We start from the raw sequence: 15715 nt of genomic DNA, 5'->3' as shown, positions 1-15715 counted from the left end.
CATGACCTCACCCTTCCCGGATAGCCCTGGAATTCAGTCCGTCTGGGAGTTAGTGTGTGTCATGCGCCTGGCCTCCCAGGAGAACCAATTTCCTTTAAATGCACAGAACAGGTGGTGATTCTTCTCAGTCACTGAGGCCAGAATTGCTGAAGCTGAATCTGTCCTAACTCAGCCACTATGGGGAAGAAGGGGCCACCAACCCTTTTCTGTGCCTCTTTGATTGACATCTGACCAGATTTCATTCTGTTGAGATGTCACAGGAGAAAAGGTTGAGTGAGAATCATTCTAGCTATGTGAAGGGTCATTTACTGAGTAGTCAGTGGGCCCAGCAGGTGTAACACGGCCTCGCTCTCTTGCATCCTGTGTGTTTAGTGTGGACATGGCACAGTCCTGCCCCAAGGAGACTAGATTCTAAAGGGGGGCCCGACAGTTCAGAAGCACCATATGCTGAGTTGCTGTTGCTCACCGAATCCCAAGTGGGGGGTGGATATTTTCAGTGGAACCCCAGTTGGCTTAACTAGAGGTGGGGAGTGACCATTTGTCACAGGAGGAGAAAGATTTTTAAGGTCAAGCTTGACAAAGCCCTGGCTGGGATGATTTAGTTGGGGTTGGTCCTGCTTTGAGCAGGGGGTTGGACTAGATGACCTCCTGAGGTCTCTTCCAACCCTGATATTCTATGATTCTAGGATTTGCAAGTGGTAACAGCAGCCTGGATAGCAAAATCAGTCAAGCATAGACAACTCCCTCACGGGTGGGAGAGGCTCTCATCGGAATAGTCCTATCATTTGGAAAGAAGGGTGGTCCTGTGGTCAAGGAGAACTAGGTACATATCCCAGTGCTGCCACAGACTCTCTGGGTGACCCCAGGCAAGTTACTTCACCTCTCTGTGCCTCAGTTTCCCCATCTATAAAATGGGGATAAGAATGATCCCTTTGTCTGTGTTATCTATTGAAGCCTAGTCTACACTGAGCAAGTATGTTGGTCAGGGGTACGAAAACCCCCCACCCGCCCTGACACAGCTTTGCTGACACTCCCCTCCCCCCGTGCAGGCACAGCTAGGTTGACAGGAGACTGCTTGTGGCAACAGGGCTAACTTTGTTTGGGGTAGCGGTGTTCCCTGTCTGCTGGTGCAGGCTGCGGCTACAGCGACATAGCTGTGCCAGTATTGTCGCTGTAGCACACGTATGGCCTTACGCTAAGCTCTTTGGGGCAAGGATTGTCTCTTACTATGGGTACATCTACACTTGAACTGGAGGTGCAATTCCCAGCTGAAGAAGACTTACCTATGCTAAAAATAGCAGTTTGGCTGCAGCTGTATGGTTGGTGGGCTGGGTTTGCTGCCCCGTGTACAAGCCCGTCCAGGGTCCTCAGAGCTCTGAGTCCTTTACAAGGGAGTGGGGATATCATTGTCCCTGTATTACAGGTATGGAAATAGAGGCATAGAGAGATGAAGGGACTTGCCTAAGCTTGCACTGTGAGTCAGTGGTGGAGACCCCTGATCTTCTGGTTCCCAGCGACAGGCCCTGTTTTACTGGACCTGGTGAATGTTGTGAATACAATGAGGCGAGATTGTTTTCTCCTTTCACTTGGAGTCGAGTTTTGGTGGGGGAATAGAACTCGTAACAGGAAGATCTTCTCTCGCTCCTGTTTGTGGGGCCACATCTCCCTTCAGGGCCGGTGCAACCACTAGGTGAACTAGGCAGCTGCCTAGGGCAACAAGATTTGGAGGTGCCAAAAAGCAGTGCCCCCCATTTTTTTTACACTATTGTATTCATTTTTGAAAGTTTATAATATAATAAGCGATGCTCTGAAAGGGGGAGGTGGGGGGTGGCGCAAGGTGGAAGTTTCGCCTAGGGCACAAAATATCTTTGCACTGGCCCTGCCTGTCCCATACCAGCCCAGCAAGCCCTTACTCCAGGAGCTCTCCTGTTCTGGACAATGAGAGTTTTCCCCCTGAGTTAGGACATCAGGCTCAGGCCCTCCCTTGATTAAGAGGAGGGAATGAAACAAGCTGCTGAGTCTTTTCCTGCTGAGCGCTGCCAATGGGAGCTGCAGGGAGTGCGGGGAGGATGTGCCCAGAGCTGAGTGTTTCCTGCCTGATAACGCCGGCCCCTCCTGCCGGATGTTATGAGTCCAGGTCCTACCTTCACGATTCAAGTAAAGGGCCGAGGAAAAACCCGGCTGTTTATGTCAAGAAAAAAATAACTTCTCCCTCCATACAATTCTACAGCTCCCAAGTTTTCCCTTGCTAGCTCCCTCTCACCTCCCCGGGACAAAATGCTGGGAAAATGAAAACAGGCTCAAAGGCACAAAGCAGGAGCTGGGTGCCAAGGGAGGAAAGGACAGAGGCGCTTCTTGAAATGTGCAAATGCTGGGCCCCTCCCTCATAGGGTGACCAGACAGCAAACATGAAAAGTCGGGGCAGGAGATGGGGGGTAATAGGAGCCTATATAGGAAAAAGACCCCAAAATTGGGACTGTCCCTATATAATTGGGACATCTGGTCTCCCTACTCCCTCGTGTCTGTTATGAAACAGAGGTCGGGCAGAACAGGAGTGTGGATCTGAATGCAGTGGGCCGGACTCTGCACTCAGTTACTCTGGTGTAAAACTGGAGTCACTTCACTGAAATCAGTTGAGTTACTCTGGAGCGCCCCCCCATGTTAACAGAGAGTGTGATCTGCCCCCATCCCTTTATAATGGGGTGAAACAAGCACTCAAGTCTGATAACTCCTGAACTCACAGGTGTGAAACCCAGATTCCAATGGGAACTTTCCTAGCGATCGCAGAGTTCACATTTGGAGTTCAGATTCTGTTGCAGAGAGAGGCTTAGGCTGTGAACACTGATCCCAACCCAGATCCAGGGCTGGAAATTGGCTTCAGGCCCATCTCTGAGATAAAGGACCTCAGTAACTAATAAGCAAGATGAGACTGGGTGACAGAAGCATTGTTGAGGAATGGTGAGTGGGGAACACTTTTCTGGGAGGTTTTAAGCAGGGGAAGCCAGCTGGTGGGTGGAGAGGGAATGGCACCCAACTCAGTAGGCAAAGACCATAATTTCTCTAAAAATCTGTAAACACTAGCCCAGGCTGGGACCTCTTTTTTATTTGTAATTGAGCCTTTTGTGCTGCCTCCCTCTCTCTTTTATGCAGCAGGGCTGGGCTCCAGAATAAGACAGTGCTGTGAAAAGCAGAATGACACTTCTGCCATTCCTAGATGGACATGAAATGACTTTCTTCCTAGTAGACAGCGTATGCATGGTGAAGGGCCTTGGTGTCATTGATAAAGCAGCGCGTGTGGCAAAGTCCTTTATGGTGACAGTCGTTCAGGCTTCCACTCTGGATCTCAGCGTGCTTTGCAGAGGTGAGCAGTCTCCTTAACCCTACTCCACAGGCGGGGAAGCTGAGGGGCACGGACCTGCCTGAGATCACATAACCAAGTCATTTCAGTAGGAGGGTGGTGAAGCACTGGACTGGGTTACCTAGGGACGTGGTGGAATCTCCATCCTTAGAGGTTTTTAAGGCCCGGCTTGACAAAGCTCTGGTTGGGATGATTTAGTTGGGGTTGGTCCTGCTTTGAGCAGGGGGTTGGACTAGATGGCCTCCTGAGGTCCCTTCCAACCCTGATATTCTATGGTTCTATGATTCCAGAGCTGGGGGTGGAACCCAGTCACTTGATTGGCCCATGCTGCGTGTCCTGAAAGGGTGAAATCCTGGACCCACTGGAATCAGTGGGAGTGTTGCTGTGGACTTCAGCATAGCCTGGATTTCACCCTAAGTGTTTTCAGCTGTACAGAGCTGCTCCCGGAAGCTGTAAGATCAGATCAATGATCCGGGAAGCCTGTCTTTGGTGGACAGGTGGAACATTTCAACACACCTAAAGATAGTTAAGACCCAGGCAGACTGCGAAGAGCTACAAAAGGATCTCTGAAAACTGGGTAATTGGGAAACAAAATGGTAGATGAAATTTATTGTTGATAAATGCAAAGTAAAGCATAATCCCAACTATACATATAAAATGATGAGGTCTAAATTAGCTGTTACCACTCAACAAAGAGATCGTGGAGTCATAGTGGGTAGTTCTCTGAAAATGTCAGCTCAATGTGCAGCGGCAGTCAAAAAAGCCAGCAGAATGCTGAGAATCATTAAGAAAGGGATAGATAATAGGACAGAAAATATCATGTTGCCTTTATATAAATCCATCACGCCCACATCTTGAACACTGTGTGCAGATGTTGTCGTCCCATCTCAAAAAAGATATATAGGAATTGGAAAATGTTCAGAAAAGGGCAACAAAATGATTAGGGGTCTGGAATGGTTTCCGTCTGAGGAGAGATTAATAAAACTGGGACTTTTCAGCTTGGAAAAGAGATGACTAAGGGGGGGATATGATAGAGGTCTATAAAATCATGACTAATGTGGAGAAAGTAAATAGGGAAGTGTTATTTGCTCCTTCTCATACTACAAGGAGTAAGGTGTCACCAAATGAAATTAATAGGCAGCAGGTTTAAAACAAACAAAAGGAAGTATTTCTTCACACAATGCACAGTCAACCTGTGGAACTCCTTGCCAGAGGATGTTGTGAAGGCCAAGACTATAACAGGGTTCAAAAAAGAACTAGATAAATTCATGGAGAATAGGCCCATTAATGGCTATTAGCCAGGTTGGGCAGGGATGGTGTCCCTAGCATCTGTTTGCCACAAGTTGGGAATGGGCAACAGGGAATGGATCACTTGATGATCACCTGTTCTGTTCACTCCCTCTGGGGCACCTGGCATTGGCCACTGTTGGAAGACAGGATACTGGGCTAGATGGACCCTTGGTCTGACCCAGTAGGGCCGTTCTTATGTTCTTACTTTAACCCGGGGGGGAGGGGAGAGGCAGAGGTCTCCCACCCCTGCTGTTGTGGGGCACAGAGATGAGCCAGAAGAAAGGAGATGAAATGGCCTTGAAATACAGGAGAGGGAAGAGGGCCAGCTCCACAGCATTCTCCATTCTCCGTCACAGGTTGGGTTGAGGGAGATCTCCATGGACACCATCCCGGGTGTGGGGGGAGTTCTGTGGATTTGGGAGGCATGTGTGGCAAGTAATGTGCAGCCGAATAGCAGTCAAGCTGCTGGACATAGGGTTGCGGTGAAGAATCAGGGTTTTAAAAGCATCAGGACGGAGCTTTGAACTGCCTGCAGCCCATTCACCCACGCACGCCACACGCTTTTCCGTCAGCCAGGCCCAGCCACCATTGCTAAGAGACGCTCCCTGGCCCAGCGCAGCCCTGCCCTGTTGTTATTTGCTCTCCTTTGCAGGCCCCTGTGCGCCTGCCATGTCACTCAGCCCCGAGAGCTTCCGAGGTAACAAAACATCAGACACAGTCTGTGCGCTCAGGAAGGAAAGCTGCCCATGTGATGGGGTTAGTCAGATTTCTGTCCGCTCCTTCCCTAGGATCCCAGGCAGCAGGGGAGGCTGCTGACCAAACACCAATGGGGGTGGCAGATTCTGGCTCGCCTTGCTGCCCAGCTGGCTCTCGGGAGCACACATCCAGGGGTGGCAAGGCCCCTAGGGAACAGCTTGGCAACGCCTCCCTTCTTAACACACCCGGCCCTAAAATCTGTTTTTCGCTCCCATCTTCCTGCCCTGAGATCTTCAAAAATGTGGTTAATGTTTTCTTGTGAATTTCCTGCAGGTGAAAAGTGCTAGATTTACAGTCGTGTGGAGGGAAGTCCTTGCAGTAGCCTCAGCTCAGGTGCAATTTGGGCAGTAGCAAGACAAGCTTCCCCTCTCTGCCTTTGAATCCTGATTCGAAATCCGTTGAGGCCACTGACTGCAGCAGGCTCTGGATGGGACCCCTAATGTCCTGAAGCCCTGACCTGGAGGGACCAGCTCCTGGGAAGAAGAGACATTTAATTCTCCATAGCCTGTTATATCCTTGTTTTCTCAAGCGTCATACAGCGCCAGGCGAACAGAGGCTGTTACAATGCAGACCACACATCTGCCAAGAAGTGCCATGAAATCCCTTCCATTGTGTGGAGTTCAGATTTGTTTCTGGCACTGATTGACAGTAGAACATTTTCTCCAAGTGAACAATGAAAGACGTTGGGGCTACAGGTTACAGCAGGAGTCAGGAATCCCAGCTCTGCCACTTACTGTCTGGGTGACCAAGGGCATGTCTCCAGGCCTCAGTTCACCCCACATATGCTGCGTAGGATGATGTCTGCCTCACTGAGATGCTGGGAGGTTTGATTTGTTTGTTTGTTTAAGTAATATTCTTAAAGCTCTTAGAGATTCTTGGATGAAAGGTGCTATCAAAGGGGGAAGTATTGTTATTCAGTGACAACAAAACATTAAGCTAATACTTAGAGGCTATAAATATGTATCAATAACTAAACTGGGTGTGTGTGTGGGGGGAGAGGGGATTAAAACCATTGGAAAGCCAGGAAACAAGTCCAGGTACAATTTAAAGAACTAACCATAAAACATGGGAAAATAGGAAATTATAACATTATACTCAGAGATATAATTATAGGTGGCACTGGTAGCACCACTCACAGGTGCCGACTTTCTCATTTCCCCGGGAGCGCTTGACTCCTGCACCCCACCAGGCCCTGCCCCCACTCTGCTCCTTTCCCTAAGCCCCCCACTTCCCGGCTCCATTCCACCTCTTTCCGCTCCACCCCTCTCTTCCCACCTCGTTCCACCCCCTCCCGAGTGTGCCCTGCCTTTGCTCCGCCTCTTCCTGCCCTCACACCTCCCCCTCCCTGCAGCACCTTCTGCCCGCCACTGAACAGACAGCTGATCAGTGGTGGGTGGGAGGCACCGGCAGAGAGGGAGGAGCTAATCCGCAGGACTCGCAAGTGGGTGCAGAGTGATCACTATTTTTTTCCAGGGCCGCCCAGAGGATTCAGGGGGCCTGGGGTCTTCAGTGGTGGGGGGTCCCCGCCGCCGAATTGCCGCCAAAGACCTGGCACTTTTGCGGCGGGTCCCAGGGTGGAAGGACCTCCCACCGCGGGTCTTCAGGGCACTTTGGCGGAGGGTCCCGGAGTGGAAGGACCCCCCACTGCCGAATTGCTGGCAAAGACCTGGAGTGGAAGAAGCTCCAGCAGCCCAGGTTCCACGAGAATTTTCCGGGGCACCTGGAGCAAGTGAAGGACCCCGCTCCAGAGACCCTGAAAAACTCTCATGGGGACCCCTGTGGGGCCTGGGGCAAATTGCCCCACTTGCCCCCCTCTGGGCAACCCTGTTTTTTTCCTGTGGGTCTCTAGCCCCAGAGCACGTGCAGAGTTAGCACCTATGGCCCCACCTATTATTAAGGTTACCTGACATTTTCCATTGTAAGACCTTATTTTCAATTGCTGATAATTTTGCCAAACTTTAACAATTTGGCCTGAAATTTCCCATACTGGGTGTCTGCCACGGTCTGAATTTTTTGGAATGTTTCAGCCAAAACTTGATCGGAGCTTGCGCGAGTCTGTCCAGCCAGGATGAGAGGCTCACTCCCAGCTGCAGTGTAGACACACCCTCTGTGACTTACCTCCCTGTCTGTAAAATGGAGCCCGTGCTTTGAGACCCTCTCCCCTCACAAGGGGCCTCAGAGCCTGGCCCCCAGCCTGAGCCTGAAATCTGCACTGCAGTTTTATAGCTCTCCAGATTGAGCCCACACGACTTGAGTCAGCTAACCCAGGTTAGCCACTGTGGGTCTTTTATTGCAGTGTAGATACATACCCCCACGCACGTGGACAACCCCTATAAGGCTGCTTCCTGGGTACAGCCTTGCAAGGGCAGGAGTAGGGGGCAGGCCGGGAGGTGGCCTGGGGGTGTGCTGTGGCTGCATGCATCACTATACAGATTCTGGGCAATGATTCAGTCCCAGGCTGCTGCTGTAATGTGGACAGGCCCCCAGAGGTTTCTAAGTCACACCAGAGGCCTCTCCAGCAGCCCAGGCTCAAGGGGGGCACAAAGATGTCTCACAGCTACCGTAGTCCACATGCCCCCATGGCTGACTTCTGTGCTCCACCTAATGCTGTTACTCTATCCTTTGTATGGCTGTAGCACCTCCGGGTCCCAGTCATAAGTATTGCCAACTGTGTGAGCTCAAAAAGCACGAGTCAGCCCCTCCAACATCATGCGATTGACCCTAAAATCATGAGATTTTTCTTAAAAAGCCAAACCATGTTTTTTAATCTGTGTTTTGCCGTGTTGACTCCCCTCTAGTCCTCTGCCAATGTCTCTGTGATAGCTTCAGGTTGCAAAAGCAGGTCTAGTCTGCATTAGAATATTAGGTCAGTTTAAGTACGTCAATCAGGGGTGTGAAAACTTCACCTCCCACCTGAGTGGCCTAGTTAAACCAACCCAGATCCCAGTGTAGACAGCGCTAGGTCACCAGAAGAATTCTTCTGTCAACCTAGCTGCTGCTTCTTGGGGAGGTGCCAAAATCCTGTGACTTGCCATCTGTTCAGGAGAGTTGTCAATGCTGTCGTCCCTTGGCTGCTTGGAGGGGACTCTCCTTCCCTACCACAATCCCAGGCTCAGGGAGCCGCCATTCCATCCCCTCTTCTCCCACCCCATCACTGTCCTCTGCACCCCCTCAGCCTCCCTCCTGCCCCCCATTCCCCTGTAGGTGTCTCAGCCTCCCTCCTACATCTTCCTGCGCCCCTCAGCCTCCCTGCTATCCTCACATCTCTTGGCCCTCAGCTCTCACCTGCCTCCCCACATCTCCCTGCAGCCTCTAAATTTGCCTCCTGCCCCCCCCCATCCCCCTTTCACAGCATCTCTACTGCTGCTCACACTCCCTGTGTCCTGTCCAGGCCCTTGAACCATAGTGTGGCAGCCTTCATCTCTGGGCCTGGCTTCACTCTCACTGAAAACAGTGGGAGGTGGCAGCCAGCACTGTCAAGGACTGCCTGCATGTGCAGATAGGCCGTACGGAAACAGTGGCCATTTGCTGGCTTTAGTCCCATTGACAGTAATAGGGGCCAGTGGCCATTTTGAATATGGGAATATTCGTACAGCAGGGCCTTTCATCAGGTTTCATGAGATGGACAGAAACACCCATAATCGCTGGAGTTGGCGATACTGAGTCATGGACAAGGACCCATCGTGAACCTCTAGATGGCAGATTTTAACAGCCCTGAGGCTTCTAGAGATTAACTCCGATTGATGGGAGTGAGGAATATTAATACTTTGTTCATCTTTCGTGTGAGAGTCTCAGAGTTATTACACTAGGCCTCACTTCACCCCTAAGGAGTGAGTATTATTATTATCCTTATCAGCCCTCTTTTACACATGGGTAAAGTGAGGCGTAGCAATAGTGAGCGACTCGTGCAAAGTCACACAGCCAGGCCCAACCAGGGGCACTAGATGATCCCAGATTGCCCGATTCCCATGCCCCAGCACACTCAGCAGACTAAGACGGGTCGAGAAGAGTCAAGTCTTACATTTGTTAGATGGGTCTCTTGGTCTCTATTGCCAAATTCAGAGGGCCAGCATTGCATCAGGAAGCTGTTAAGAGGACAATAAAGTTGTAGCTCCCAAAGCTATGCTAGCAACACTTCCATCTGTCACATTGGCCCATTCCAGCCAGGGTAAGGTGAACAAACAGCTCAGCATCAAGCTATGGATGGAGCGTTTAAAACTCAGGACTGAAAAGCACAATCCATGTAACTACAGGTCAGTCAGGGATTTCTGCTAAGTGTTACACCAACCAAGAAGCATCTCTTCACTTCTTCTTTTTCTGCAGCTGAGCTTTGGTTGACTTCTTTGCTCGTTCTTCAAGAAGGGGGGGTGGGGGGTAAGGGACAGGAGGGTTCAGGATCAGGGCCCTCTTCTGGAGTCTCAGGTCCAGGATCTCGAAGGTGGTCTGGATCTCAGTCTGCAGGATCTCACGGAGAGCTTGGATCTGGGTCCCGATCACTTCTTTCACTAGGGTATCCAAAATCTGAAGAGCAAGCAGAAGAAGATGAGGGCTGTGGTTAATTGCATCTCTCTTTTTACTACCTGTATTACATTACAAAGGGGCCAATCCCTTTGAACTGATCCTGAGCCAAGCTGGCAGTGAATGAAGAGGGCTGGGGGCAGAAAAGATGGTGAGGTGCCTCCTGTGTATCAGCTTTACCTTTCCCCCAGCCAGGTGGAAGGTCCTTCTAGGTGGCTCAGTGAGGCTAGAGATCTGCTGCTGAAGAAGGTGTGGGCCTGGGCATGCCTGAGAGGTAGCTATTCTCCAGAGCAGCACCCTCCACTTACCACTGCAGAAATTCTCTTCATGAATCACTGATAACTCTGAAGGCAGGTTCCCCTCTACACTCTGAAACACCAGGGTGGGGAGGGCAAATACTTGGGCATACTACTTCATCGAAGCCACGCTGCCAAGAAGCTTGGGGTGGGGCTCGGAGACAGCATAAAAGCACAGAGTGTTGCATTTATTGTCAGTATAACAGAGGCCTCCAGGCAGATGGCCCAGGCCACCACCAGATTTCCTGAGATCTAACCAGATCTATGGGCCAACTCCCCCTCACCCCAGCTGATTCTGCAAAGAAGAGGAGCAAGACCCCCATCCCACTGAGAGCCAAGAAGGAAACCTGGAGGAAGTTTCCAGTCCTATAATGGGACTCACCCACATAAGGGACCTGTGGTGCTTGAAGAACCAGTTAAACTTTCCTGGCTGCTCTTCTCTGCTGTTTGCGTGAGTTCAAAAGGTGATTTGGGAGGATTGTCTCTGCTTAACTTGAACTTGCCAACAGAGCAATTAGCCACCCGCACATTATTGTACGTTAATTCCACGAGACAGGTGGCCCAATAATAAAAGTGTCTCGTTAGAGTTTAATTAAATTTCCAAAACAATTTGCTCCTGGGCTGAGAACTTGTAGTGCAAGCTGAGGCAGGTTAACGTATTTTTTCCCCTAAGTGTTACAAACTCTTCACAGCTAGTTATGGAATGAGACTGGAAGTGGCAGCCCAATATCTACCCTAGCCATGAAAAGCCTCATTCTGCATTGTTTTGGACACCCAAGACTCCCATTGACATCAGTAGGAGTTCAGTGCTTGCGTGGGAGCTGCACACTCTTGCACCAAAAGACTTGAATGTGATGAATACAGGGTAGATCAAGAATTAAAGTTGTGGCCAAAGCCTCAGGACTGTCACCTCTATTACAGGGTCACTGTCAAGTAGTTTAGTTCCCACCAGTTAAGCGTGGTTTAAAAAAAGGGATCGGGACATCCTAACACAGTGGGATTGTGTGAGGGCAGGAGAACAGGGCAGTTGACTCTGCTCTCTCCGGATTCACTGTCCAAGCTCAGTAAAGTGCGAACAAGCAGCATCAGTGGTGAAATGTACTTTTCTTGTATCTTTTTCCAAATGAATTTAGTGTCGTGAGGGTTATTGTTTAAATACAATGAGGCAAATCCTGCAGCCTTTACTCAAGCAAAACTCCCACAGGGTATGGATCACAGACTTTGGTCCAAGGCTTTTCTCTCTTCCATTAACACACAGGTCACCGAGATAGAGAGCTGAGAGCAGCCTGACATAGACCTATGAGCTGTACCACTCCATGCTGAGATTACAAAGTCACTGGAAGTAAAACAAACCCAAGTTCCATCTCCTCAGGTGCGGATCTCATTCACTCAGCAGTGCCCGGAAAACAAATCTGCATGAATATGAGTCAGTGCCAACAGAGCAAGTGGTATCTCAATCTTTTGCGTCAGAGCTGATCAGGGTAAGATGCGTTTTGTTACCTTTGCATTTCTTTGCTCTCTGCTTTATTTAAAAAAAAAAATACTACCATTGTCCCAACGTATAGAATGCCCTCCTGAGCTCACTGGACCACTCCCCCCACTCACTTGTTACTTCTTCAGAGCACTGCACTGGGAGTCAGGTGCCCTGGTTTCTATTTCCTGCTCTGCCACTGTCCTGCTGGGTGACCTCACTTTCCCCATCTGTAAATTGGGGATAATGACCCTGACCTCCTTTGTAAAGTGCTCTGAACACCACTTCGGAAAAGTGCTATACAAGAGCAAGGTGTGATTATTCCCATCCTTATTAAAGCCTCGTTTCTCCTGCCAAGACATACATGGTGTGGTCAGCAGAGTAACTGTGTCACAACATCCATAACTTACGTCCTTCTTTGCCATGTCCCGTCATGGTGCATGTTGTACCCTTGCTGGTCTGTCACGCCCTTCCTTTGGGGCTGTGTTCTCAAACCCTTTCTCACATTAATACCTTACTCTGTGAGCACTCCCGCTGAAAGTTGCGAAGGAGCTCATGCAGTAATGTATTAGTCAGCAGGGGGAAAGGTGGCTTATAGAGTTTCAGATCTCCGGGACAGGGACCTGATCTTTGTGTATTTTGTATGAAATGCCTAACATGCTGTGGATGCCACAAAAAAATAAAGAGTGGGTCAATAGCATGGCTGCCCCTTTTTGACCCAAGTTGGTGGACAAAGTTTGGGGTGCTGGGGGTGTTCCAATCGGGAGTAGAAATTGATGATCATCAGGTGTTTCTTTGAGGCAGTTTTGTTGATCTACAAAGAATGCAAAGAGTACTGTGGCTCTGAATGCAATATGGATCAAATAAAAGGAAACAGCTTCTTTTGCTCACAGCCCCATGCTTTTCAGCCTGCACCCCAACCCGCAAACCCAAAAGGTTTCTTCCAAAGTCAACCAGACACTTTCAGCTGCTCCTTCAGGGTCACTCGCTTTCTCTTTCTGTTCTTGCTTGCCTCAGTGTCTGTGAGATCTCTCTCTCCACACACACACACACACACTAGGGTGACCAGATGTGCCAATTTTATAGGCACAGTCCCGATATTTGGGGCTTTGTTTTATATAGGTGCCTATTACCCCCACCTCCATCCCAATTTTTCACACTTGCTGTCTGGTTTTGGCTGTGGAGTTGAGTGATCCCACTGGATACGGCCATCAGGGCTGGCTCCAGGCACCAGCCCAGCAAGCAGGAGCTTGGGGCAGCCAACGATGAGGGGTGGCATGTCCGGGTTTTCAGCGGCAATTCGGGGGCGGGTCCCTCACTCCCTCTTGGAGCAAAGGACCAGCTGCTGAATTGCCACTGAAGACTGAAGCGGTGGTGGTAGAGCTGCAGATCACGATCGTGGCTCCTTTCTTTCTTTTTTTTTTTTTTGCTGCTTGGGGCAGCAAAAACCCTGGAGCCAGCCCTGATGGACATCCAGTCGGAAGAGTGTGAGATGGCCTATGTTTGGGGCACCTTTTCTAGTCCCCCCACCCCCATTTGAGATGAGCAGAGGGGATCCTAAAAAGGCCTGCTCAGCCACAGCTGCTGCTGCCGAAATGCACTTCTGTCTCATCCAAGCACAAGATGACTGTCACACGGCTGCCGCCTGCATGCAGATTTGTGACTAAAGACTCCCAGAGATCACTGCTCCCGTCTTCCCCGCTGCTCGTCCATCGTCGCAGGACTTTGTGTGGGTGTGAGCTCTTTGGCAGAGGCCTGCACATGAAATCGTTTAATGTGGGGAAACTGGTGCGCAGGTGGTGACCATACGAGACTTGACAGGAGGAAAACCCTGACCCAGTGACAAGGAAATCCAAGATCACTAGGGTCCTCCCTTCTGCTGCAGCCCTCATCTACCTTCACAGCCACAGATGAGTAAAATGTCCTCTATTTGCACCTGCTCCACCTTTGGGGTCTTTGTGAAGTTTGGACTGCAGTTAGTCAGGAAACTCGCCTCAGGTCTGCTTGTCAAGCGGGACCCTACCAGGAGTATGAAAGCTCCGGATGATTGCTCAGGCATTCTTGTTTCTTACAAATAATAATCTTATGTTTCCATGCCTGTAAATACACTCCTCTATAACCACTCAAAGGCGTAATTAACTGCCTGGAAACAGTGAACTGTGGGTGGGGGAAGGCGGAAATGGATCTCATTTACAAGTCCAGTTGCTTTCAGTTAAAGGTAGTTCATAGATGACAAAATCATTTGTCCCAAAAATTGTCTGGGGTTTGAAATTTTGTCCAGATGTGTGCCAGGGAAAGGGTGGTGGGTGGGGAGGCTGTGGATAAGGTTTCATAAGCCAATGCAAAAGGGGGTATGCAGGATCCCCCAGAACAAGGATGGGAATGTCATTTTTGACAATGTCATTTGTTGGGAATAGCGTCCCAGCTTGTCCGTAATGTTGACTTCCTATTGGCGAAAAATCCTGGCATCACGAGCTTTTCTAGTGCAGCCCTTGTTAACATTCATAAAACAAGTGCTGTTGTCCACGAGGACCTGCATACCAATGGAGTAGCACCCTTTGCGGTTTATGTACTCATGTGATCCTTGAGGAGGGCAAACGATGGGCACGTGCTCCATTAATGGTCCTGGTTTGGATGCCCCATTCTCTCAAAGTCAGCAGTTACTTCAGAATATCTTTTATGCTGGTCACCTTGGGGTAAACCCTGGTTGCCTCCAAAACCTCCACCACCACTTTACCAACAGTCAACTTTCCAATACCACACTGGTTGGCCACAGACTGGTAGCAGTCCAGGGTAGCCAGCTTCCAGATGGTTACAGCGACCCACTCATGAACTGACAAGGCTGCCCTCATGAGGGTATCTTTATACTGGAGGGTACAAAGCTCCAGAAAGATAGTTTTCTTCATGCAAAAGTTCTGGACTCACCACTTGTCATTCCAGGTCTGCTAGAGGATGCGGTCCCACCAGTCTGTGCTTGTGGCCCTGCTCCAGAAGTGCCAGTCTATGTACAAAGCATGAGCAGCTCTACCGAGCGTGGTGAGCAACATCACCAGTTCGAGTCAGCCATGTCTGTGTTCTCCTTCTCATGCTTCTGCTTCATCAGAAGGTCTGTTAGGTGCCTTCGGTAGGTCAGAAAACTCTGCCAAAATGCCTTCCAGCATCTCATGGAAGCCCTGCCTGTTTCCTGAACCAGGAGTGAAAGTGCAAGCGAAATGACTTCTTCATATTGCCGGCTCTGGTTGGTGGGAGCACACAGACCAAAATGCCTGCTTGGCAGGATGTGTTGACGGGCTGTTCAAACTTCCTGTAACGTGCAGAGTGGACTGCTAAATTTTCCTACATTGTACCATGGTCAAAGAGCTAGAGCGACTACCTTTTGGGAGGATGCTAGGGAGTCTGGGATATGGGTGGTTTGCATCAGGGCTGCATACTGCAGTGTGGACACCAGAGCCCCGGGTTCAAGTGTGAGTCAGAAAATTCTTAACCTAGGACTGACAATCATGGGGACACTCAAGCCCTGATTTCGCTAACCCAGGGTCCACTGGCTCAAGTCCTGCTAACCTTGGGCTTGCATTGCAGTTTAAACATACCCTAGGTGAAGCCTGACCTTGTACTGGGATAGGCAGGGTTACTTTGCAGGAGCAAGCCCAGAACCTCTTGTGCAGGAGTCAACTACCCACAGGAGCAGAGGTAACTCCACTTCCCATACTGCATACTCAACTCTTGCTCAATCCCAACAGCTCCTGCTACGTGTCAGGCAGCAGGGAAAAGGCATGCAATGTGAGCAGACAGTAGGTGTATCCAGGGCCAGTGCAAGGATGTTTCGGGCCCTAGGCGAAACTTCTACCTTGGACCCTCCCCCGTCCCCGAGCCCCCGCTTTGAGGCGCCCCCCCGCAGTGGCAGCTCCGCCCTCCCGGCCGGAGCGCGGCAAACCCCGCAAGCCTCGCTCTCCCGGCCGGAGCTCCAGCAAGCCCCGCTCTCCCGGCCGGAGCTCCGGCAAACCCCGCAAGCCCCGCTCTCCCGGC

The 15715-nt window shown here is 50.3% G+C and overlaps 1 protein-coding gene across 1 annotated transcript in view; it reads right to left on the bottom strand.

Annotated features, from left to right (window-relative positions):
- Nucleotides 1-9706: 9706 nt before the first annotated feature.
- C3H8orf74 (chromosome 3 C8orf74 homolog) overlaps nt 9707-15715 on the bottom strand; it is a 24936-nt gene continuing 18927 nt past the window's right edge. The window contains exon 4 of the mRNA XM_032778479.1: nt 9707-9925. Within this exon, the coding sequence (XP_032634370.1) occupies nt 9707-9925 (219 nt within the window). The remainder of the gene's footprint in view (nt 9926-15715) is intronic.

Source organism: Chelonoidis abingdonii, chromosome 3 (genome assembly GCF_003597395.2).
Source record: "Chelonoidis abingdonii isolate Lonesome George chromosome 3, CheloAbing_2.0, whole genome shotgun sequence".
NCBI classification, from domain to species: Eukaryota; Metazoa; Chordata; order Testudines; family Testudinidae; genus Chelonoidis; species Chelonoidis abingdonii.
The sequence above is the reverse complement of the archived record's forward strand: the minus strand, read 5'-3'. Positions and strand labels throughout refer to the sequence as shown.